The sequence below is a fragment of the Podarcis bocagei genome (assembly GCF_964188305.1).
Source record: "Podarcis bocagei genome assembly, chromosome: 11".
Classification (NCBI taxonomy): domain Eukaryota; kingdom Metazoa; phylum Chordata; class Lepidosauria; order Squamata; family Lacertidae; genus Podarcis; species Podarcis bocagei.
Window position 1 is genome coordinate 40,828,662 of NC_138136.1, and position 25,921 is coordinate 40,854,582.

At 43.3% G+C, this 25,921-nt stretch overlaps 1 protein-coding gene across 1 annotated transcript in view; it reads left to right on the forward strand.

The window, feature by feature from the left end:
• Nucleotides 1-25,921, forward strand: part of ELOVL7 (ELOVL fatty acid elongase 7) — a 48,839-nt gene that overhangs the window by 15,393 nt on the left and 7,525 nt on the right. The window contains exons 2-6 of the mRNA XM_081213180.1: nucleotides 10,229-10,318; nucleotides 13,846-14,036; nucleotides 15,918-15,998; nucleotides 16,791-16,847; nucleotides 18,533-18,638. Coding sequence (XP_081069306.1) covers nucleotides 10,246-10,318; nucleotides 13,846-14,036; nucleotides 15,918-15,998; nucleotides 16,791-16,847; nucleotides 18,533-18,638 — 508 coding nt within the window. The 5' untranslated portion in view covers nucleotides 10,229-10,245. The remainder of the gene's footprint in view (nucleotides 1-10,228; nucleotides 10,319-13,845; nucleotides 14,037-15,917; nucleotides 15,999-16,790; nucleotides 16,848-18,532; nucleotides 18,639-25,921) is intronic.

Sequence of the window (25,921 nt, forward strand, 5' to 3'; positions counted from 1 at the left end):
TTTGTGTTGTATTCCAGTTAGCCCACTTTTTAAAAAGTCAAAGAGAACCCTTGTTTTGAGCGCTATTCAGAGGGGTAACTATCAAAAATAAAAAATTCTATGTACTAAATTCAATAGGGCTTGAATCCTAGGTAAGTGTGCATAGGAGTGCAGTCAAAGTTGGTTGTCTTAACTTCCAGTGCAGTGAGAACATCATTGTAATGGGGAGAGGGGAGTGATTCAGTGTATTCTCCTTTTTAAAGACCATTTTAGCTAGCAATGGCTGTGTTTGATCTTTGGGTGTTTTCATGTGTTTAAAACAGAGTATGAACTTGAAAAATCAACATTGGTAGAACAATCTGAGTACATCTTAAAATATCTTTCTAAGTAGATGGAGGTATATAATTAAGGCCGGCTTGGAAACTTCCAAATTGGTAACTTCCCATGGAAGCAATTAATTTTAAACTCCTTCCTAGTTGTGTGCATATATAAAACCTTTTATATATTGTCCATTTATGTAAATAAAAAGTAGGATGAAGAATGGCAAATGCATTTTGTGTGGGCTTTTTGAGAATATTTTTCTCCCTCCCTCCCTCTCCCCCTCTCCTGAACAATTACCATCCATTATATTAAACACATTGCACCTTCCCGCCTAAGTAATGTGATGGAGCTTTACTTTGATAACCCTCCCCAGATGTCATTAGCTGATTTTGAGTGGTTTTCTATTCCCACTGCGTGCTCTTGCTCTTTACTGCATGCTATTAAAGCAACTGAGCACCAACAGTTTCTGCTTCCCTTCCTTCACCCCCACTTCGCCAGAAATGCCCAATGCCTCATTAGTTTTCATCAGGAATTTGGATGGTTTGAGATCCCTCCAACAACTGAAAGTCTCCACCCTTTCCCCCTTGCTGCCCTGTAGGCCCATCTGCCTCCCACAATATCCCATGTAATCCTGTATTAGCACTGATGTCCCAGGTGTTGCAGCCCTATTAGTATAATGTAAATCAAACTCAATGCATGGTTGACATGACTATTCTTGGTAGTGTATAGTTCCCTAGTGAATTTCCAGCATAGGGATGTTTTACTGCATCTTCACCTTTGTGTGCATGGGGGGAGGGAATGCTAATCTTTTTACAGAAATACTTCAATCCATTTTCACCAGCTGATTTACAGCTGAAAATTCCCTGAATAGTTTAGGCAGTCACACCTCATCCCATGTGTGGCTTTGGATTCCTTAGCATTCAAAGCAAATACCTCATTAAGCCTGGGCTCCCTCTTTGAGACAGTTTCGCTCCTATCCCTAGTCACTTTTTGCACCTCTCAAATTGGATTTTCCCTACTCCAGTTCTTAAAATGTGACCTTTATTAAAGAATCTATTGCGATCCTAACACTCAGCCTGTCTATGCATGTACAGTGGTACCTCGGGTTACAGACGCTTCAGGTTACAGACTCCACTAAGCCATAAATAGTACCTCGGGTTAAGAACTTTGCTTCAGGATGAGAACAGAAATTGTGCGGCGGTGGCACAGCGGCGGCCCCAGTAGCTAAAGTGGTACCTCAGGTTAAGAACAGTTTCAGGTTAAGAACAGACCTCCAGAACGAATTAAGTTCTTAACTCGAGGTACCACTGTACTTCTATTCAAAAGTCCATAGAAAGTTTCCTTCAGTTTACCTGAACTTTTCTTTTCCCCAGTTTCATATCACTTTTGCTCATCCTTTCCTGAAGCCCTGCTAGATGGTCTGTTTACTTCCTGTCACCTTTCCATCAGCTGTCCTTTCTCTTAGCTTCTGTTCTACACCTCTTGGTTCCCCTTTCTTTTATGTTTCCTATGTGTCGTTCTTCACCTGCCTCCCCTTTTTCCCATTGGCTTATAGCCCGACCAATATTCCACAACTAGACATATTCATCCCAAGTAGTTTGGATGTTCTGAACATTTCGTGCTATCCCAGATGACTGTCGAGTGGAAGAGTCTTTCTGCCATTATGCAATAAATGCTACCTTAGATTCCTATTTTGAATCTGTCTCAATCAGCATTTAATATTAACCAGGTGCATTTTACACCTGGCTATTGGCCACGTGTACAAATTACGGTAAGCTGCCCAGGCACCAGGATGGCTCCTGATGTTTCTACTATATGGCGATGCAGGGCTGGGTTTGCCAGATGCCTAGTATTACATGAAGACATAGTCTTGAGTTCATCATTGGTATAGTACCTTTATAGTACCTTCTGGTATTTAAGTATGTTGTGATGTAGCATTTAAATGGCATGCATTTAAAGGGGGTGGCTGCCACGTAGACAAGATGCAGGGACCAGTTCCTAGGGCTTTACTACCACCAACTCGAATGCAGAGATTATTTTGACTGTCAGGGTGTGTGTCCATGTGATACTAGTTTGAGGCATGGCCATCTTTGTTAGCATGAATTTCAGAACAAGTACTAATTTGTTTCCAGTGTGTCTGGTTTATAGTACCGTACATATGTTTAGGATACCAAAACTATTTTTAAAGGAACTTTGTGGAAAGACCAGACATACATTCCATAAAATTGAAAAATACTGCAGCACTCGGAAAGGGGGCACCAATTAAATGGGTTTTCCACAGCCTTTGAAAAGGGTGTTTAAAACAATGAGAGGCTGATTCTGTTTCTTTTGCTGACACAGTTTCAAAGTTTGCTTGCTTTTCCCCCTGGGAAAGTGTTCAATTCCTTACATGCTTGAATGTTGCTAGGCAATTGCCTCTTTCATTTTGCTTTGGCTACCATTTGCTTTTCAGAAATTGGCATTGCTCATTTTTGCCATTAACTGTGTGACTAAAGCCAAGGGGGAGATGGTGGATGCAAATGGAGAAACTGCCTGTTCTTCTGGCACTAAAATGAAAATAGGAAAAGTAGATTTTGTTTTCGGGAGTTAGCTGCAGTGTGCCTATATTTCTCCCACCCATGGGCAAGTAAGGTAGCTGAGCTTGCTTTTAAAAACACATAGAAAATAGAAAGCGTTAAACGCCTACTAACTCTTTAAGTATTCCCTGCATGGTAAGATATTCCTGCCTGGTTTACGGGTCTGATATTCCTGTTCCTCTCACCAGCAACTTTTGTTCACTGGAGTGACACTTCTTTACAAATCAGTTGTACAGCCAATTTATTGCTGTTTAGCTGCCAAGGAAAGACAACTTCTGTTCAAAAGTTGCACTGATGCTAAACTTCAAACTCAACATTTTAGAATTTTGTTAGCTAGAAATTAGGAATGCTACCTGGGACTGCTGACGGTGTTGTAGCCTAGAACAGTGGAGGGCACCAAGTTGGTGAAGGCTGCCATACAGGCTTGCGTCAGAGTAGACTTGTATAGGGTTGCATACTATTTTCCCCCCTATTATTTAGGTTAATCAGCTAAACCTTTCAGTTTACTAAAAGCTGCTCTGGTCAAGTCAGGTAGCAGTTTTGTAACTTGTACAGTGGTGCCTCGCAAGACGAAAAGAATCCGTTCTGTGATTCTCTTCGTCTAGCGGTTTTTTCGTCTTGCGAAGCAAGCCCATTGATGGATTAGCGGATTAGCGCTATTAGCTGCTTATCTGCTGATCGGATCAGCTGATAAGCGGCTTAGCGGCTTAGAAAAAAGGGGGGGAACCCCAGCAGGAACTCGCAAGACATTGTCATCTTGCGAAGCAAGCCCATAGGAAATTCGTTTTGCGAAGCACCTCCAAAACGGAAAACTCTTTTGTCTAGCGAGTTTTCCGTCTTGCGAGGCATTCGTCTTGCGGGGCACCACTGTACCTGTGTAGCCAGTGTGGTGTCCTCTACATGATGTTGGATTAAAATTTTCTTCTGTTCTGCTGGCATGACCAATTGTGGGAGCTGATGTGAGTTGCAGTTCAGTGACATCTGGGTGACAGCAGGTTGGCTTCCTCTAGTGTGTGCTTTCTGAGCATATGAGCAATATTGAGAGGATATTGCCCTCTCCATTTGGTGTGAATTTGGCCCAGAGGGAGTGGGGAAGGAAAAGAGCAGTTGCAATACTGTCAAGAAGGTGGATCTAAGGGGGGGGGGTATCCAAAGAATACATCTTTCTCATGGGCCCCCCAAATATGAAGCCAACCCAGTCTATATAAAACAAGGTATCTTGTTTCCCTTTTTACTAATATGCATATTTTACAAGTAAAAACCATATGCTTGATTTAAGGTTTTATTTAGTTGGGGGCCAGCCATTCTAAAAATACGTAAATAACCCACCCATCACAAAGACTCAGGACAGGTAAAAAACCAACACCCTGTTTCACCCAGTAACACTGAATAAAGCCAATTGAATTTTTCCTAGCATGTTCTGAGACTCAAAGGCCAGCCCCAAAGGTAAGCCTTACAACACTTCTTTAAATTAGCAAGGCTTAGGACTGCAATAGAGGGCGTTTCATAGCTGGGAAGAGCTAGGTATCACAGAGATGGTATCACTAAAGCCAGAAGAGAAGTAATAATGAATAGGGATAAGATGGAATCATTGCCTTTGAATACTCATTAATTAGTTTTTATCGTGCTGTCTGTCTCTGGTCAGGTAGGATTTTAAACAAACAGGTACAGGTTTCCATTCTGTTCACTCCCAAGAGACAACAATCATATTTTGTTGTTGGGTAATGCAGGTTTTTGATATCACTTAACCAGTAGTCCTGTTTATTTGGATTTTTTTGTGTTTTTAAAACTTTATATCCTGTGTTTTCTTACTGAATGCAAAAATATAGACTACAATAATAATAAAAAATTAAAACAAACACCACAGCAACGAAGTGCATAAAGGGCCAAAGAAATAAAGAGAAAATTCAAAATGTCCTTGTCCCTAGTAGAAGAGCAGGTCTTCATTGGATGGATCTTAAGTTTTGCAGAACTCTTATGAGAGAAGGTATACACTAAGATAATTGGGACTAAAGTTGTTCATGGCTTTAAAGTTAAGGAGCACTTTGAATAGGGCTCAACACAGATTATATGTCTTCTCAATCTAAATATACCATCCAAGGTGGTGCTGGTCCTGATGGAGGGTGAAATGAGAGTTAAGGATGTGCCTATGTGTCTCTCTTCTCCACCCTGTCCCAGGACCATCTGTGGGAAATAGTGAATGAGAAAGGGTTACATGACCTTCCTCTAGCATTTCTGATTTGGTTGAGATTGGAGCCCCTCTTCCCCATTATTCTGAGGTTTGATACCCTGCATTATGTCTTTCTTGGCCCAGGCGTCACCAGCCAACCTTTGGGGACCTGTGGGCCCATTTATTTATTTTTTTGCCTTGCAATGGCAGCATACACACATTAGCTGACTTTGAGTGTTTTAAGGACACAATATAAGGAGAGATTAAAAAAGAAGCCAGCTGTGTGGCACCTTCTAAGTAGCACCTTCTGTGTGGTGCCTTCTAAGTAGCTAAGTACCTCACCAGGCTTGTGAGGTTTGTGGGAGCAGAGGAGAGGCAGTGCCAAGTAAACCCCAGTGTGGTGTAGTGGTTAAGAGCGGTAGTCTCGTAATCTGGTGAACTGGGTCTGCGTCTCCGCTCCTCCACATGCAGCTGCTGGGTGACCTTGGGCCAGTCACACTTCTTTGAAGTCTCTCAGCCCCACTCACCTCACAGAGTGTTTGTTGTGGGGGAGGAAGGGAAAGGAGAATGTTAGCAGCTTTGAGACTCGTGAAGCTGAGGCTCCAATACTTTGGCCACCTCATGAGAAGAGAAGACTCCCTGGAAAAGACCCTGATGTTGGGAAAGATGGAGGGCACAAGGAGAAGGGGACGACAGAGAATGAGATGGTTGGATGGTGTTCTTGAAGCTACCAGCATGAGTTTGATCAAACTGCGGGAGGCAGTGGAGGACAGAAGTGCCTGGCGTGCTCTGGTCCATGGGGTCACGAAGAGTCGGACACGACTAAACGACTAAACAACAACAAAGCGAGATATCAAATCCAAACTCCTCTTCTTCTTCCTGTGAAACAATCACTGCTGCTTGGTCTGCTTGAGAGAAAGCTGCTGTGGAGGAGTGGCTGGCTGAGTGAGCAACTGGAACATCTGATCCTAGTTCCCAGTGACTGCTAGGCTGTTGGGTTGGGACAGATAAAAAGGGAGCCAGCTGTTGATGGTGTATAGCCCCTGATGGGGAGCTTGTTGGTTTACTGTCCACCTCTTAGATATGACCCTGGTGGTGGCAGCCTCTAGTGTGGTGCTGCAGAATCTTAGGACACTATTCTTGGGGACTTCAATGCCCATGTTGTTTCTGCCTTATCTAGACCAGCCCAGGATTTTGTGGTTGCCATGATAACCATGGGGCTTTTGCAATACATCCATGTGTCAGACACATGCTGCAGGATCTGGAAAAAAATAATACAGTGAATGGGGTGGTGGTGAGTTATCGTGGATGTCGTGGATGGACCGCTCCCTAATGAGGGTTGCATTGCCTGTGACCCTCCCATCTACCCCCAGAGATTGATGGAAATGGAAGGATTTCCCATGTGGTGCTCCTGCTAAAGCCCTAGGTCCAATTTGGAATAGTGAGACAGGGAAGGCTATTGATGAGATTGCCCCTAAGCGCCTTATCCAGCTGCAGAGAGTTTGAGAGGCTCCTTGGCTTTTTGAGAGCACAAGGCAACCAAGCAGGTCAGATGCCACAGGTAAGTCCTGCCATGAAAATGGCTAGGTTGAGATGCCAAGTTGATTACTACATGGTGGTGGCATCGGCCGAAAGATCATATTTCTCTCAGCCTCTTTCACACCTTTGGTGAATCGCCCAGCACAGCTGCTGAGAGTAGCAAACTGGCTGGTTCAGAACAAGGTTGCATAATAGAAAACGGGCCACTGAGTAGCCTGCTGGGAGGCATCTCTGTAAATCACTTTGAGGGCAAAATCATTCAGATCTGTACTGAACTCGATGCCATGATTGGTTCAGGTCTGTTGCAGGTCCCTAAAGCACTGTCACTTTGTGGGATCAGTTTTTGACTGTTGCAGCCAAAGGATGTGGGCAGGATGCTTGTGGTGGTGAGGCAGACTGTGTGGTCTTTTGATCCCCACTCATCATGGCTGATAAAATCTAGTAACAGGGACTGACTCTATGGGTCCAAGGATTAGTTAGTGCCTCACTATGAGAGACAGTTGTGCACTGCCTTGAAAGAGATGGCGGTGCAACCTCTCTTGAAGAGGTCACTGCATCCGGAGGTTTTAGAAAACTGTTACCATGTCTGTAATATTCCCTTCCTGGGCAAGGTGACTGAGAGGGTCTTGGCCAGCTAGCTGCTGGTATGCCTGGAGGAAACAGGCTATCTACTTTCATTACAGTTTGGTTTCAGGCCTGGTTTTGCCACCAAAAAGCCTTGGTCACCCTGATTAATGACTTATATCAGGAGAGAAACATGCACCCCACAGGGGCAGGAGTTGTCATTGTGGCTCTAGTCCTGCCTTCAGGCTCACTACCAGAAAGTTGTACTAGGGCTTGATCTAGACATTAACCCCCCCCCCCAAAAAAAAACATTTCAGGAAAACATGTTCTAAAACTCATAATGGGAAATCACGTTGCCAAAGGTTCAAACTCTACAGCACTATCTGGTGTCACAGTGTTATAACGCATTTAAAATGCTTTTCTTTTTTACTAATGTAGCTGAGTCCTAGGAAACATTTGCTTGACTCTGTGGGTTCCCTTAAGGGTCCATTCTGTTTCCTATGCTTTTCTCCATTCATATAATATCATTGGGAGGTTTCATTCAGGGATTTGTAGCAGCACTCTCTCTTCATTCGGTCTGAATTGGGAAAGGCTGAGAAGATGTTAGACTAGCGTATGTATCTATTCTGCAGAATGATTACAAATTTAGAAACTTGTGGTAGGGGTGGAATATGTTTATCTTTAAATGGGAGCCACTCTCAGTTAGTGCTATGTAGACCCAAGTGGATGTTTCAGAATTCCAACTGATAAGCTTATATCTGTCGTGTAGGATCAGGCCCCGGGAAAAAATAGTTTCTCCCTGGGAAAGCCAGTATTGATGAGATCACAGCCCTGATCTGGAGTCCTATAAGGGAGAAGAAACCCACAGTGATCTCGCCCTGCAATCGCCTATTGATTCCCAAAGGAATTTGCTTGCCTAACACTTCTTATCTAAATTGATTAAGGGAAACATTGACTTGCACAGCACATAACCAATATTTTGAATACTCTGCAGCAATATGTAAATGCTGTTAATCATGTTATCTGGGCTGACCCAGCCGGATGGGTGGGGTATAAATAATAAAATTATGATGCTGATGATTAAGAGACACTGTGATTGGGATGGTGTTTGTGAAATATTTTAGTTTGCTTCTTTTGAATGGTTTGAGCAACCCTTTCTTACATCATGGATTTGTTTTAAGAGCTCATTGTAAAATTCACAGTTCCACTGTACTTATTAATGAATTTGGTCATACTGAACTGTCTTGAAGTTTCAGGATGTTAACTTGGCAGCTCAAAGACTTTGTCCTGAGTTTGAAGCCCTTTCGGCATTGTGGTTGGGAAGCTGCTTTTATAGAGCTGGCAGTAAGATTAAGGGGACAAGAAAAGTAAAAAGACTTTGCTGTGCAGTGTCATGCTATCATTGCCAATGACATCTTGGGCATACAGCGCTAGTGGAATTGACCCTGCTTTGCAAATAACTACCCGGTTAGGGTCAAGGTTAGGTTTATTAAAAATATATATATATATCACTTCCTACTACAAAAAGTCTCAAAGCAAATTACAACCAAAGTAAAAATATAATAATAAAAATAATGTAAGCATGTTAAAAACATATTCAAGAATGTAGTACTACTGTAAAAGGGTTCTTTCCCAACAAAACTACTCCACCCTATCTAAGATGAATACCAAAATGAGACAAACATAAAAACAAACATGAAAACAATATTTCTATTCTAACCTTCTCCCTGATAGGTTGGCTTTCTATTTTCAGGGAGATTTAGTCATTGGACTGTGAACATTCTAGAATTCTTACAATCCCGTTAGAGGAGTTCTACCATTGGTTCCCTGCATATTTTTGATCTGGACCTTGTTTAGACATGGAAGAAGCAGAGAGTTTGGAAAACAAGCTTGGAGGACCAATTCGCATGGCCTCTTGGCACAGTTAGAGGAAAGTGGGGCCAAGAATCAATGCAGTGAGTTCTGCTTGTGTTTCTGCTTGCAGCTGTGTGAAAAACATACCAGCAGGGCAGGTCAACCCAGGTCAGTGGAAGCCATGTTCCTGCCACTGATAGCAGCTAAACCACCTGGATAAATTGGTCCTATGTCAGGAGTTGCTAACCTTTGTTTAGTGTGATAGCTGCATTCACCCTTGGCCAAGTCGCCAGGGTCTGTATGCTAGTAGTGGGTGTGGCCACACCTCATGCTTGCATGCACATGCACACATACACAGCCCTTCCCTCAGCTTTTCAGTACAGATCAGTTGATGATAGATTATCACCTCCTCTCTGTCCTTAAATTGATCAATCTGAAGACCAGGGAGGGGGCCATTTGCATTCCAACTTGTTTCCTGGCTTCTGCCCACCCCATCACTGTCTACTTTCCTCCCCTTTTTTCTGCCACCAGCAGAATCAGTAGGATCTTGGGAGGGAAGCAGAAAATTTGCTCAGGGAGCTCATTAAGGATTAGCCACTCTTGAGCTAGTGGTTAGCTGTGATCTACATGGGTTGAACTGACATTCAGCAGATCTAGGGACACCCAGTACAGTCTGGTCTCATTATTATCTTTGCATTTGTCTACTTCCCCCACTCTAAATCCATACATAATAGGTTTAATGCTTAAGACTGCCCTGCCACTTTGTGGCTTCAGCAGATGGAAATGGAAAAGAAAAAGCTGAGCTTAACAACTGAGAAGCTTCTCTTTTTTCCACAGCATCTGATTGTAGAGTCTTTAAGTTGCACTGGTGAGAATAAGGGCACTCTGATATTATTAAATTGATCTTCACCATAGTAGTGATCCTGAATACTTGGAAAGCCATGTCCATGGAATCCAGCAGGGCTTTCTTCTGGGTAACCATTTTTACAAGTCAGGCATGTGTGTATGTGTGGTGTTTTTTTTGGTGTGCAAAGATGAAATTGTGACTGGGGTATGCACTGCATAAAATAGAAAATGAGGTTGATGTTAAATGTCCTTAAACTGTTGCCTAGTGTACACTACAATCAACTTGCTTTGCTGCAACAATTTCATTGACAGTTGTGTGAAGACTTCCACCCTCTTTTTTCTTTGCATATTTTAATATGTCCAATTTATTGCACCTCAGGAGAGATCCTTCTCACCATGGTGGAGATGGCCCTAAACAATCTGACGCTGAAGGCTGCATCGCTTTATGATGAGTGGATTAAAGATGCTGGTAAGTCTTGCTCCACAGTAGTGACTTTCTGTTTTATGGTATTTAACAACAGCTGAAATAGTATTATTAAGAGTATCTATGTAAAACTGAAATGTACAGTTGTTTGCCAGTAGGTCCTTGTGCACTTGGCTATTCCAGGATACGTGGGCATATTGGAAGCTTTGGGAAGGAACAAGTCGGGTGTTTATTTGGGATAATTGAAGATGGAACACAAAATGAGTAATCGATTGCACCAGATGTTTAACAAGTGAGAGATTACATGGTGTTGACTCACCCATGAGTTGCTTCCAGAGGAACAGGATTTAACTTTATGAGTTACATGTTGCACAATGTTTATCAGTCTTTTCAATGTACAGAAAGGTCATGCATACCATCTTACACGTGTATTACCTAACTGAAAAATGAATAAGCAGGTCTTTGCATCCTGTGATTGCTTGAGAGTGCAGAAAAAGCACAATGCAATACTGTCCAAAGGCCCATCTTGTCCAGAATCCTGTTCACTGTGACCAGCCAGATGCCTGTGGGAAGCCCACAAGCAAGGCCTGAGCGAAATACAGTGGTGCCCCGCAAGACGAATGCCTCACAAGACGGAAAACTCGCTAGACGAAAGAGTTTTCTGTTTTTGGAGGTGCTTCGCAAAACGAATTTCCTATGGGCTTGCTTCGCAAGACAACAATGTATTGCGAGTTCCTGCTGGTTTTTTTCCCTTTCCCCCCCTTTTTCTAAGCCGCTAAGCCGCTTATCAGCTGATCCGATCAGCAGATAAGTCGCTAAAAGCCGCTAATAGCGCTAATCCGCTAATCCTTCAATGGGCTTGCTTCGCAAGACGAAAAAACCGCTAGACGAAGAGAATCACAGAACGGATTCTTTTCGTCTTGCGAGGCACCACTGTAGCCATCTCCCCACTTGTGATTCCCAGCAACTGACATTGCTTCTGACAGCGGCGGGAGCACATGGCCATTGTGGCTTGTACCCATTGATAGCCCTTTACTGGGTGGTGTGATTGCACTTCTGGAGAATCTATGCAATGTTACTGAATTTGTGGATTCATACAGGCCAAGGATTTTAGGCACAGGATTTAACTTTTTGATGTAGAGCACATGCAAATCCATTGGCTGGTTGTCACATCAGGAAAAAGGAATCATTTCTTTTGTCAGTACTGTCAGATCCCTTCTACACACCTCTGGATTGGGATCCCAGCTCTTTTGAATGGAAATGTGTATAAATTAAATTTAGGTGTTCTACAAGGAAAGGATTCTCAAAATATCAGAGTTGTTGTGCTGTTGTTGTTTATAAGAGTTCCACTGAAGTAGAATTCCAAAGTAATGCTTGTGCAACTATGAAATGGCACATAACTGGTTTCCAGTTTTAGAGCATTAGTTGTCTTGGAATAAGGGATAGATAACCATAAATTCGGGAAAATTTATGATCAAGGTGATGCCTGTACAGCTGTTGAGAACATAGCTGGATCGCAGCTCCATTTAGTCTAGCATCCTGTTTCCAAGAGTGGCCAGCCAGGTAATTCCAGGAAGTCCGCACACAGGTCCTGAAAGGCACAGCACTTCCCCTCAGCATCTGGAGGGGCCAAATTATGCATGCTTGTTCACACACAGGGCTTAATGCCACATTTAGAATACCCCAACAATATGTCAGCAGGATGTACAAATACTAATAAGCTCCACACTAATAAGCATCCTAGGAAGACATTAACTGACGCTCCCAAAAAAGCTTCTGGCTTTGCTTCTGGCTTCAGTCAAACATGAATATCGCATGTGAACAATTTGTGCATAATGTTTCCTGTTAATGCCTAGGAGGAAAGGAAGATGGTGCACTTGCCCACTTCTGCCATTCACAAATATTAAAACCTAGAAGGCACTGGGTGCCCTTGCTCTGTGTTTTCACATTCTTCCACAGAATACCAAGTTGCTTTGTCTCCAAACGAGTCTCCTTTATGAAAGTGTTATGATGCCCACCAAGAATACTTCTTGGATTACTGGATAAACTCAGTGTAAAGAAGACTGTATTATTGGATATAGGGAGAGAGACCAAAGCTGCTATTTCTGAGCAGTGTAGCAATGAGGTTATTTAGGAATCCCATTTCCTAATGGGGTTAAATTTAGTACCTGTTTTTAAGAGTATTGCATTAATGTAAAAGGAAAAAATGAAATATTCTTATCAGATTGAGGATACTAATGTATATTATATACCAGGCATGTCCAACTTTCAAGAGACTGCTATCTACTCCCACATTAAAAAACTGGCAGTGATCTACCCATTGGATTGACCAGAGTTGTAGAGCTTTTTTGGGGGAAACTTCATCAAAGTTGTTTTTGGGGAGCATTGACCAGAGTTGTTGAGCTTTTTTTGGGGGGGCAATTGATCAGGGTCCCGAGATTAACCAAGGACACCCAGCGATCGACAGGTAGATTGTGATCGACCGGTTGGACATCCCTGTTATATGCCATTAATGATAGGGGTGGGTGTTGGACATTCTCCCAGTCATTGGGGAGGGAATGGTGAAATATATACATGACCAAGTTACTTCCTTTTAAATCTTGTAAGTATTTTGCTAGACTAGTCAAGTGGGTCAATGAAGGCTTTATAATAACTTTATTCTGTTTGCCATTTGACAGCAATAAAAATACAGGGAATGAGTAAATCAAAGATCCTTCAGATGATTCTGGATTTCAGCTGACCCTTGGCTGTGCTGGGTAGTCCAGTAACATCAGGCAAGCCTGAAGTTGGCCACTGCTGAAGTAAATGATGCAACTCATCAAACACCAAAATAGTGGCTGTACTAGGTCTCAAATCTAATAATAATAATAATAATAATAATAATAATAATAATAAATTTTATTTATATCCCGCCCTCCCCAGCTGAGCCGGGCTCAGGGCGGCTAACAACAATCAAATAAACAATCAAATAATAACACATTCTAAAAATATTTCATTATAAAAATTAGTTAAAATCACATTGATGGCAACCGATTAAACAAAATTCTGTGCAGGTTGCCAGAGGAGGGGGTCAGGCTGCGCCCTGACTAAAGGCCTGGCGGAACAACTCTGTCTTGCAGGCCCTGCGGAAAGATGTCAAGTCCCGCAGGGCCCTGGTCTCTTGTGACAGAGCATTCCACCAGGTTGGAGCTGCAGCCGAGAAGGCCCTGGCTCTAGTTGAGGCCAGCCTAACCTCTCTGAGGCCTGGGACCTAGCCAAAATAGCAAAATTTAATGATGCATTTCAAGAGCGTGTGACTTCTGTTTGTAGTATTCAAGGAAAAAAATAACACGGGCATGCCATTGTCAAAAGTTTCTCATTGTTGCAACTTATGGATGCAGGTTTTTGTTTCCTTGCGTAAGGTATACTTTTTGTGTAAAGTGGGGAGAAGCTGAGGTAAACAACAAATGTGCCTGTACAGGTGAAAATGTTTGTTTGAATGAACAGCCTATTTTTGCTTAATAATATACTTGATGATTGATTAATCATGGTAGCTGAGTGACTTGGTCCCTTTTAAACTAAATCTCTTCCAGATCCACGAGTCGATGGCTACCCGCTTATGGCCTCACCTTTTCCACAGACACTTATTCTTGGAGCATATATCTATTTTGTCACCAACCTGGGACCAAAGTTCATGGAGAACAGGAAACCTTTTGATTTGAGGCAATTGATGGTTTTTTACAACTTCGTTGTAGTGGCTCTTTCAATTTATATGACTTATGAAGTAAGTATTGCCTAAGAATAGACTCATTATGCCGATTAGGTGTGCACAAAGTTTTTTTCTCCTTCTTCTTTTCCTAAAAATGTAAATGGGTTTCTGCTGTGGGCCAGATTGCAACACCAAAGTTTAGAAACACTTTCATCAAATCTGAATGCCACAATGTGATCCTTTGTTCCCAGGGAAAATTCACTGACCCTCTTAGCTTTTTGAAGCCTAGGGACTGCCTTCTAAATTGTATTTCCCTCTACCACATCCTAGCAGTTGGGAAATGCAGCAAATATTTCTCCCAACATGTGAAGCAAATGGATGAGTCCACACTAGGCTTCTATCTCTACTCCTGGGGAAAGTATGTGTTTGGGGAAGTAAGAATCCTCCTTCCTCCCTTTGTTAACTGTACACGAGTATGCTCCCAGCAACAACATTATCCTAAAAATGACGTGGCTCTGTAATATGTAAAGTCAAAGTTGACTAACCTGTGGGCCCTCCTAAATGGTGGACTTCATCTCTCATCATCTCTGATCGTTGGCCATGCTGGCTGGAGTTGATGCGAGTCTTAACAACATCCAGATGGCTGCAGGTTTCCCGTTACTGTTCCATAATATTACTGGGCAGAGTAGAAGCACCTGCAGCAGGCTTTGCAGGCTTCATACACCCAAGGCCCCACAGTGACAAGTGAACAAATTAACCAGGCGGTATCTCTGCATCTCTCTTCTTCGCTTCCCTATATTTATGAGGAGCCAGGTGGGAAAGGGGAATATTAAGCCCCATTCCTTATTATTTCTGCTGGGTAAAATCCCTGTATAGTGATGTCATCTGTGTGCCTTGTTATATATGAGGCAGTGGACGTGTGGACAGGGAAGCACAAGGTATATTTTGCCTGTGAATTAGGAACCTAACTGGGAAGTCACCTAACTATACCTGGTAGGTGCAGGCTGTTGAAATAAGAAGCATGACTTCACTGAGCATAGGAAACTGTCTTATACAGAGTTAGACCACTGGCCCATCTAGCTCAGAATCATCTTCTCTGGGTGGCTCTTTACGGAGGAGACCTGTTATATGCAAAACATGTTCTCTGTCACTGAGCTATGCTATGAAACTGCTTTTGTGACTTTATATTTTTTTCTTTGTAGATACTTGAAACAGTCTTTGACTTCTGGGCTGTCTTGTCAATTTTTTCTTCAGTGAGGGCACTTGATCCGTGTATCACAAAAATTGCTTTCTTTTGTAATGCTCATAGTGATCTCCTTATTATAATTTTTGCAACCTTTCGTTTCAGTAAGATGCTCTTGATTATATAGCCTTGGTAATAAGTATCCAAATGTTTGCATACCTAAAAATATATTTAGTAGTTTCCCTGGCAAATGCACCTCTGTAAAAATAATGGACAACAGGAACAATTGGAAAAAGAAATAAATCCACTTCCAGTTACTATTAACATTGCCCGGAATAACCTCTTTGCTGCCCTAGTGACAGGGCAAGTAGCTTTTTACACCTGTTGTGATAGAAGTAAAAAAAAACAAAAGCAAAAAACAAAACCTACTTCTGAACCCTTTAGATATACAAAGTTCATGGTGGTGTTTTTTTCAATTGCATAATCAATGTTTCATTAATTTTTTTGACTGAACACTATGTATGTATATGTTTTTGGCTAACAGAACTGAAACATTTGTTGAGACTTCTAGAAGTGCTAACTGTTTAGATTATACAGATTGGGCCAATCTGTATAATCTAAAACATACACATGGATTGTGTTCAGTCCAAAAAAAAATGAAACATTGATCATGCAATTGGAAAAAAAACACCCCTGAACTTTGTATATCTAAATAAATTATTGTTACTGTTATTCTGTTATTGTTATGAATCATTATCTTCTTCCATCTACAGTTCCTTATGTCTGGCTGGGCTACAGGCTATACCTATCGCTGTGACATAGTTGATTACTCCAGGTCACCTATGGCTCTAAGGGTGAGTCATGTAATGACTTTATTGTGGTTCGCAAAGTTCCAGGAATGTGTGCTGTCATTTGACTGCATTGGCTACAACAGAAGAGTTGCAAATGAATGTGTGTATATATGTGTAATGAAAAGAGCAGCCATGAGAAGCATGGACACCAATGCAGCTTTTTACACACATGCAGAAAAGATTTGCTGTGTGTGTGTGTGTGTGTGTGTGTGTGAGAGAGAGAGAGAGAGAGAGAGAGAGAGAGAGAGAGAGAGAGAGAGAGAGAGAGTTTTAACTAGCACCTTCCCATTGCATTGCAGAAGTTTTTAAAAGGTGTTTGTGGGCACTGCATGCTGCTGTGTAGGAAATATACAGAAGCTCCACTCTCTGTGTGTACAGTCGTACCTTGGTTCTCGAACAGCTTAGTTGCCAAACAAATCAGTTTCCAAACTCCGCAAACTCGGAAGTGTTCCGGTTTACTAATGTTTTTCAGAAGCTGAACGTCCAACGCAACTTCCCCTTGACTGCAGGAAGCTCCTGCAGCCAATCGGAAGCCACACCTTGGTTTTTGAATGGTTTCAGGAGTTGAACGGACTGGACTCCCGGACGGATTATGAGAACCAAGGTACCACTGTATACCCACCCTGGTGTTTCCTTGGATTGTATCACCTGGTGAATGGTGATGAGGTGCACCATGAAGCTGTTGCACATAAATTCATCACTGAAAGCTTGAAAAACCTTCATAAAGTTCAACTAAGGTTAGATTTAGGCTCCATTAGGTTTTCAGTTTTTAACACATCTTTTTCTTCTCTGCAGATGGTTCGTGCCTGCTACTTGTATTATTTCTCGAAATTCATTGAATTGCTAGACACGGTAAGCACGATCGTAGAATCTAACAAGTGAATGAGGAGCACCTTTGTATACTTCAGATTGTTTTGTGCATATTGTATTTCTCCTTCGCCATGAGGTGGGGTTGTGGTAACTCCACTGTGTGGATGTAAACTTTCCACATCCTGTAATTTATTTGAGCGGCGAGGACACCTGGAGAACCTTTTATTTTCATATTTTCTCTTCCTCATTGAGAGAAGCAGGGAAGTTTGTATGGGTGGGAAGGCTTCCATAATATTTGCTTCTCATAGTGATGATGTCTGTAGTTTAGTCAACTATGTTTAGCCTTCAAGTTTCTAAGACTTCGTTCATGGAGAGCAAGGCTCTCAGTGACTACTAGTCACCATGACTACATTCTCTCTTTACTATGCCTCAGAATACAGTGGTATCTCAGTTCTCAAACATCTCTGTTGGCAAATGTTTCCGAACCCGAATGCCGAAAACTCTGAAGTAAATGCTTCCGTTTTTGAACACGCCTCAGAAGTCGAACGCCTTCCCCTGCGTGTTTTTCAATTTTCTCAGTTGAATTTGCTGACAGCCCTTTGCACCTTAGTTTTCGGACGTTTCGGAACTTGAACAGTCTTCCCGAATGGATTACATTCGAGAACCGAGGTACCACTGTACCAGTGGCTGGGAATCATTGGTAGTGATCTACTCAGATCCTACTTCTGGGCTTTCCAGGGGCAACTGGTTGACTACTGTTAGAACAAGCTGTAGGAGTAGATGGGTACTTCAGCCTGATCCAACAGGGTTCTTCTCAATGTGTTATGATTAGTCTCTAAGAAATCTGTGCAGTGTTTATTGAGCTGATACATAGCTTGCAGTATTGCACCAGACTCTGCACTCCAAAAAATAAAAATAAAAATCCAGTAGCAGATGAGCGGTGGCTAGAAACAACAGCAGCACAAGGCTGGTTTCCAGACAAACCATGTGAAAGTTGGTATGTCTTTTTAAAATACTGGACACCAGTGCAGTGGCAGAGCAAGCCGACTGGGCGAATGGGACGGCACATGTGCCTTGCGCCCAGGGGCAGGACCAGCCACCATGGTGCAAGGCAAGCTGGGGCACTCTGTGGGGCCTCCAAGGAGTCTGCCTGCCTCCTCCCACTCAGCTGCCCTACAGCTGAGGGAAAGGCGGCAGGCGGACTACTTGGGGCAGCGCGGAGCCTGCAGGTGCCCAAGCCACCGCGTCACTCCCAGGAGAGACGTGTGGCCCGGGCGCACTGCAGGCCCCCCATGAGTGCCGCCCAGCATTTTGTCACCCCCTCAGAGGTGACACTCGGAGCGGCCCGTCCCCACCGCACACCCTTCGTCCGCCCCTGCACCAGTGTGTGTGTGTGGTGGGGAGACACACAGTGCAAGTGACAAGTCACAAGGATGCATTGTGAGCAGATTGAGCAGCAGATTGTGTGGAAAAACTGGTGACTCTGAAACCACCTGCATCTTCTGTAAAACAAAAGCCAACAGATTATTTATTTATTTACTCTAGCAACTATTTTGGGCAGTAGTATGTGTAGTCAGTACTAATAGTCATGGAACAGCAGTGTGAATAAATGCATTTTTATACATGCCATGAAAACATGATGAGCTATTCAGTGCACAGACTGAATTGCGCATGCTGCTGACGTTAAGTGTGACTTGCAGTAATAATACCTGTTTAAATCGTTCCAGATCTTCTTTGTGCTCCGAAAGAAGAATGCCCAAATTACGTTTCTCCATGTATTCCATCACACAATCATGCCTTGGACCTGGTGGTTTGGAGTCAAATTTGCTCCAGGTAGTTCCGACTCTAAATTGAAACTTGCTTTTATAAATAATACAATGTTTCTAAGTAGAAATTTTTTTCTTTCTGCTGCTTTACCTATGGGGTTTTCCTTAAAATTCTGTGCATGCACCCCACCTGCTTTAGAAAGTCATGTATACATATCAACTTTTCCCAGGTAGGTGGTGTAGGTATTTCACTCTGCAAATTTGGTCTCTGGCTGGTTCCTGCAACTGGGTGGCTAAACAAAGGGCAACTTGCACAAGGCTTTTTGTTTAAAGTGACACAGAGGAAAAGGCAAACAATACAAAGATTCTGAAGCAAGTGTACAGTATCATTTAAACCTATTAAGGTTTCTTACTTTTCTCAACACATTAACTGATTCCAGCACAGAATTAGGTGCTCTTAAACATATTGGCTTAAATTAGCATAGGAATGCCTAGCTCTCTGTTGGATTAAGAACTTTGTTTTTCTCCCTATTTTAGCTTTGCAGCTTTAGCAGTTTATTGATAGTGGCGTTTGACCAGTAGTTCCATCTGATTTCTAGTTTCTTTTCCCACCCTATTATGTAACCCTTGAATGTTCTCAGGCCCAAAACCCATAGCAAGCTGAAATCTTTGGGAAGCATTAGCATAGATGCAACAAGTTATTTACTTTGAATTATGCAAACCCCTTTCTTTTGCATGTTGCTTCACCTTCTCTGCCTTTGAAGGGTGCCTGTTGAAACTGGAAACACCTGGGCAAAAAAAGGAGGTACAGAAAGGAGAGCAGTGGGGCATAGGGAAAACTATAGGTTTTCCTAACTTCCTAACGCAAAGACCATGTTAAAAAAAAATCCCATCTAAAGGTTGCATTGTGCTTTTACAGGCATTCAGAAGACTATTTTATTTTTAAAAAATTAGAAGACAATTTCTGACCCGTGTTCTATTGCCAGATTACTATTGTTCTCAGATTCATATTAACTGCATGCTGGGACTTGACAAATTTCATAGATCGCTTCTCTTGAAGGGGTGGGGTGGGAGATGGTAATAATCTGGACATCTCATCTAACCTGGGGAGCCTGAGGCAGTGTTGCCTTGGGAGAAGCCTGTTAATAACAGTGGTAGTAATGATGATGGTAATTATATTATTAATAATATAGTGTCATTAGTTTATTCATTGCCTTCTACACAATTGACTCAAGGAGATATACAGTGAAACAGCAAAAATAAAGTTATTATCACAGCAGATATATTTAGAACAAGACAAGTTTAGTTTTCATAAATGTGTGCTCTCTTCTTTGGAAGGCTATATTAGATCTTGACAAATGAAATAATTCCCTCTATTATCCCTTGGAAGAGTAGTGATGTATTCCATCCTATTTACTCTTCTTTTTTTGGCTTTTAAAAATGATTAGCTTAATGCTGCCTAATACTAATTTATGTTAATCCAAGTGTTTGCCATGAGGTCTTTTTTAATGGATTTTTCTGTGGACAGAAATTGAGTACTTTTGAGTGAGATGTCCTTGTGTTAATCAGCATTGTGAACTCTCCCAGTTAATGTGCTTTGGCTTTTTTGCGTCCAAAATGGCAATAGAATCATCCAAAACATCACAATGGTCCAGTTCCCACACTGCAGTAAACTAGTTAATAGTTTTACCATGAAGCTGCTGATCTGGCTTCCATGCTTAGCACTTAGGAGAAACAAACCTGGCTTAGGTTAGAATTTGAAGTAGCACTAAGGAGATTAACTCATTGCAAGCATTTCTGCTTGTTTAATGGAATGATACCACCTCTCCTTCCTCTTCTTGCTGTTCTGGGCTTCTCTCAAATGCCTCTGGCACCAATTTGGGCATGGGGAAAAGCCACACTGTGCTAGCAGAACTTGTCACACTGCCTCCCACTAGTTCAACTAGATAGGGGAATCTAGCTCCAAGGGTTATGTCTGAACTAGAGATCTCCCTGCCCCACCCCCTGGAAAAGATGACTATCAGTAAGTCAAGAACGAACTGTGACCGGTTCAGACATAACAATAAGTCAGGAATTATCATTTGTTCTTCCTTGCCATGTACATGGGAGGGAAAACATCCCAAATGGGTAGCAATTATTATGGGAGGGAAAACATCCCAAATGGGTAGCAATTATTTACTGAAGGAGTAGCTAACCTGTGGCCCTCCAAATGCTGTTGGGCCCCAGCTCCCATCAGCCCCAGCCAGCATAGCCAAGGATCAGGAATGGCAGTGGAGTTGAAGTAGTAGATAGGTAGCCGTGTTGGTCTGCCATAGTCAAAATAAAAAAATAAAATAAAATAAAAAATAAAAATAAAAAATTCCTTCCAGTAGCACCTTAAAGACCAACTAAGTTAGTTCTTGGTATGAGCTTTCGTGTGCATGCACACTTCTTCAGATGCTTTCGTGCATGCACACGAAAGCTCATACCAAGAACTAACTTAGTTGGTCTTTAAGGTGCTACTGGAAGGAATTTTTTTATTTTGACTATGGCAGACCAACACGGCTACCTATCTACTACTGGAACCATGGAAGGCACCACATTGAGCCGCATGAAGTGGAGTTGAAGTCCAACATCTAGAAGGCCACAGACAAGTCACACCTGGTTTACCACGATGTGAACAAGGTCAATAACTGCTAGTTTGTGGCACAAAGCAGAAATAGTCATCCACTTGCATCCACCTGAATTTTAACTGTAGTCTTAGTTGAGTGCTGCCACAGCCCAGATTGATGTACCCAATAGCAAGAGGTTTTGAAGGAGTGGGTCTTCTGTGGAGTGCATGTCTTATTTTGCTCCTTGGGTTTGAAGGGCTTTAGAATAAAGTGAGAAGTGTTTGATAATAAGCAGTTACCAAGAGGAGAACTGCATCCCCCCCCCCAGTAGAGAACACAGTGTGTTTAGATTTCATTTGCGAAACAACATAAAAGAACCAGAGATCCTTTTCATACACTTTGCATGTATTGCTCTACTATGCACCTGAAGAAGGCAATTGCCCATAAGAGTTAATGCCACTATAAGCCAGCAGTAAAACGTTTAACAATATTCCCTTACACACACACACACACACACACACCCCTCAAGTACTGTGTGGGATTATTTGGCAGGCTTCCTTGCTTGAGTAATTTGGATATTCCTGCTAAACTGGCTTCATGAAAATGCAAATCCTTCAGGCACTGTTACATATCAGTAGGTTGCGAGTCTCCATTTTTGGCTTAGGAGAGATTGCTTTTCTGGTTTCTGCATGCGAGTTTTAATTATTCCACAGCACACACAGAGAGAGATGGTTTCTGTCATTGCAGCTTATGTGTGATGGATGTGACTCTTTCTTGTGGTAAGGTTAGGCACTTCAGAAATTAGGAGAATCTTCAAGGCTGCCATCCCAAATATATAAAGCCAACTGCCCTTTATTAACAGAATTTAGTATGCAGGATTTTGCACAAGTCCTATGTGTCAAATGTGGACCACCCTGCCCATTATGATGAAAACCACCGAATTAGATTGTTGCCATTTAAAAGTGGCCAAGTGTCAGTTCTCAGTAACCTAGTTTTGTAACCTGGAAACTGCTTGTGACTCTATTCTAGAGCAAGACTTCAGCCTCACTCAGCCATGGGGGAAATGCTTGCTTGAGTTAACACTTATGTTGCACTGACCAGCTACTTTCCCCTGATTTTTTGTTTGTTTAAAAAACCTTATTTAAATCTTTTACATTTCATAATCAAAAGTACACAAAACAATTTTTTATATAAAAAACACATTTATTTCTCTTTTTGATTAACTGCTTTTAGATGTCCTTAATTGCTTTTAAATGTTTTCGATATATTTTTATTTTAATTGTATTCTTTTACTACGATGTTTGGCGCCCTGGGGGAAGAATAGTAATTTAATTAATAGTACTTATTAATAATAATAATAATAGAATTTTTAAGCACCACATGCCTTTTGCTCATACAAGCTGCCCATTTGCTTGTGCTGCAGAGGGAAGAGCAATCAAACCAAGAAGTGCTTCCTCCAAACCAGGACATCTATGGTTGCCACCTTTTGGAACGAGACAGGATATTAAGCCAGTTGGTTTAATAGTATGGCTTGTTCCAAGGCTGAAAATGAAAATGGGGAACTCTGGTTAATGATACACTTTCTGGATTTATTGTTTGTACCACAAAGGGGCTGTGGGGCTGGAAAAGAACTTGTTCATAGCTCTGCTGTGATTGCCTGACCAGGCAGTTAATGCTGTCTTTCAACTTTTTGTCTGCACCAGTCTAGACCCCACATGCATTTCCAGAAATGAGAAGTGCTGAACACCTCGAAGTTCATGGTTGTGGGGCAGCCTAAACAGGGGCAGGAAGCAGTTAGAATGTGAGTTTGAATATAAAGATGAGGGTATGTGTGAGGGTTTGATTAGCTGCTTGTGCGTGAAAACGTGCTCCCTCAGAGTTTGTGTGCCCCCACAAACCTCCGTGTGTGACGGAGCTCCTCAGACATGTCTGCTCTAGTCACTAGTAGAGTCCGACAGTGGCTGCCTGCGGAAGCGTTTCCAGCAAAGAAGTTCCTTAACGGAAACGCGTCTCCTGGACTCACGGCGTGACAGTTTCCTGCGAGGTATGGGTCTCCCTATGTGAGACTCAGATACCTCCCCACTATTTTCGCTGGAAGCGTCCCTGAGCCCTCCCTCCTGCTCACATTCCCTCAGAGAATCACTCCTCCCCCTGCTGGTCCCTGCTTCAGCAGTTGAGTCTCTTTCATCCTGCCTGAGTCCCTCCACCACCTGATGCTCTGATGGCAGTTCCCTGACATCCACTTCCCCTCCAGGGCCCCCCTCACCCCCTCCCAATTCCTCCCCCCTGGGAGGTGAAGGGCTAAAACCCCGAAACGAATCTTCCTCATCTTCTGACGTCTCGAACAATTCTCTCCATCGATCGTCGTCCTGGCCAGCTGAATCCTCCTCCTCTTCAGAATCTGGGAACCCCTCCAACTCCTCTTCCTCGTCGGTGGTGGCAAAGTATTCCCTTCGGAACCTCGCTACAGGCTGAGGTTTACGTGGGAACCTCTGATGAAAAGTCTCTATTAAAACCTCGTCATTGACATCCTCTGCCCTAACCCAGGTGTTTTCCGACTCCGGTTCCCCTTCCCACATTACCAAATACTCTACTTGATCTCCCTTCCACCTGGAATCGAGGATCTCCGCTACATGGTAGCTGTGTTCCTTCTCCTCCATTGCTGGTCCCCTAGTGACCCTCCCCTCACTGTCTCCTCTATACGGTGACAGCAACGACCTGTGAAAAACTGGGTGCAGCTTCATGTGGTTCGGTAACCGGAGCCTGAAAGCCACTGGATTGACCTGCTGTATGACTTCAAACGGACCCAGCCTTTTGGGTCTTAATTTCTTACAACCTCCTTTGAATGGCAACCCTTGGGTTGACAGCCACACCTGGTCCCCCACCCTGATGCTTTCACCTTCCCTTCGGTTTTTGTCTGCTTGCCTCTTATATTCCTCCTTAGCCCTGTTTAAGTTGAGTTGGAGCTGGCGATGGATCGCTTCCATTTCTTCCACGAACTGTTCCGCAGCTGGAACGCTCCAGTTCTCCCCCTCCCCCCCTGGGAAGGCTCTGGGATGGCACCCGTGATTAGCCAAAAAGGGGCTCATCCCCGTGGACACGTTCTCTGCATTGTTGTAGGCAAATTCTGCCAACGCCAGCTTCTCCACCCAATCATTCTCTCTGTCATTAACATAACACCTCAAATATTGTTGGAGAACCCCATTTGCTCTTTCCGCCTGCCCGTTGGTTTCAGGATGACGGGCCGTCGAGAAATTAACCTCTACATGCAGTAAGCTCATGAGCTTCCTCCAGAACCTGGAAGTAAATTGTTTCCCTCGGTCTGAAACCACCCTCAAGGGGGCGCCATGCAACCTAAACACATTCTCTACAAACAATTTGGCGGTTTCTTCTGCTGTAACCGCATGTGAGCAGGCTATGAAGTGGGCCATTTTAGTTAACAGGTCTACTACAACCATGATGGCTGTTTTCCCTCTAGACCTTGGCAGATCAGTCATGAAATCTATTGCCACTGCTTCCCACGGTCTCTCAGGTGTGGGCAGTGGTTCTAATAAACCAGCCGGCGCCTGCCTCTCCCCCTTGGCTCTTTGGCATTGTTCACACCCTCTCACATACTCCCGCACATCTTCCCTGACCTTGGGCCACCAAAATTCCCTGGTAACCAGCCACATGGTTTTGTGTTGCCCAAAGTGCCCTGCTGTGGGGCTATCGTGCAGCTGCTTGAGTACTTTCTCCCTCAATTCCCCTTCAGGTATATATAACGCTCCCTTATAATACAATGCCCCATTTCTCTCCTCAAAACCACCGGGTTTGTCTTCCTCCCCTCTGAGATCCCTGAGTTTCCCCTGGGCGTATGCATCCTGCACCGTACCCTCTACCAATTCCCTTTGCCCCACCAAAGTCGCCCCACACACCCAGCGGTCCTCTGGAATGATATGGGTTTCTTCGGGTGCTCCCTCCCCCTCCAAATATTCAGGTTTGCGTGAGAGAGCGTCCGCCCTAACATTCTCTGGGCCTGGCACATAACAAATCTCAAAGTTAAATTTGGAGAACTCTTGGGCCCATCTCAACTGCCTTTGGTTGAGCACTCGCGCCGTTCTCCAGTACTCTAGATTTTTATGGTCCGTGCACACTTGCACTTTATGTTGTGCACCAACTAGCAGATGCCTCCATCTCCGGAACGCCTCATGAATAGCAAGCAGTTCTCGGTCGTACACCGTGTAGTTCCTCTCGGATTTGTTCAGCTTCCGCGAGAAGAAGGCACACGGACGCCACTCCGACTCCTCCTTCCCCGGCTGCAGAAGAAGCACCGCCCCTATGGCTCTGTCAGATGCGTCTGTTTCCACCCTTAGCTTCTTTCGTAAATCCACATGCAGAAGTTGTTCTTCAGAGGCGAAGGCCCTTTTCAGTTCCTCAAACGCTCGCTCCGCCTCCGCCGTCCATACAAACTTCTTCTTACTGCTGAGACAGTCAGTGATGGGCGCCGTCAGATGGGCGAAGTTGCGGATGAACTTACGATAAAAGTTTCCAAACCCTAGGAACCTCTGCACATCCTTCTTGGTTTTGGGTGTTTTCCATTCCAGCACTGCCTGTACCTTGCCGGGATCCATGGCCAATCCCTTGTCTGACAGGCGGTACCCCAGGAATTCCACCTCCTTGGTATGGAACCGACACTTCTCCAGTTTGACCCACAGCCTGTTGGCTTGCAGTCTGCTCAACACTTCTCTGACGTCTCTCACATGTTGCTCCTCATTCTCAG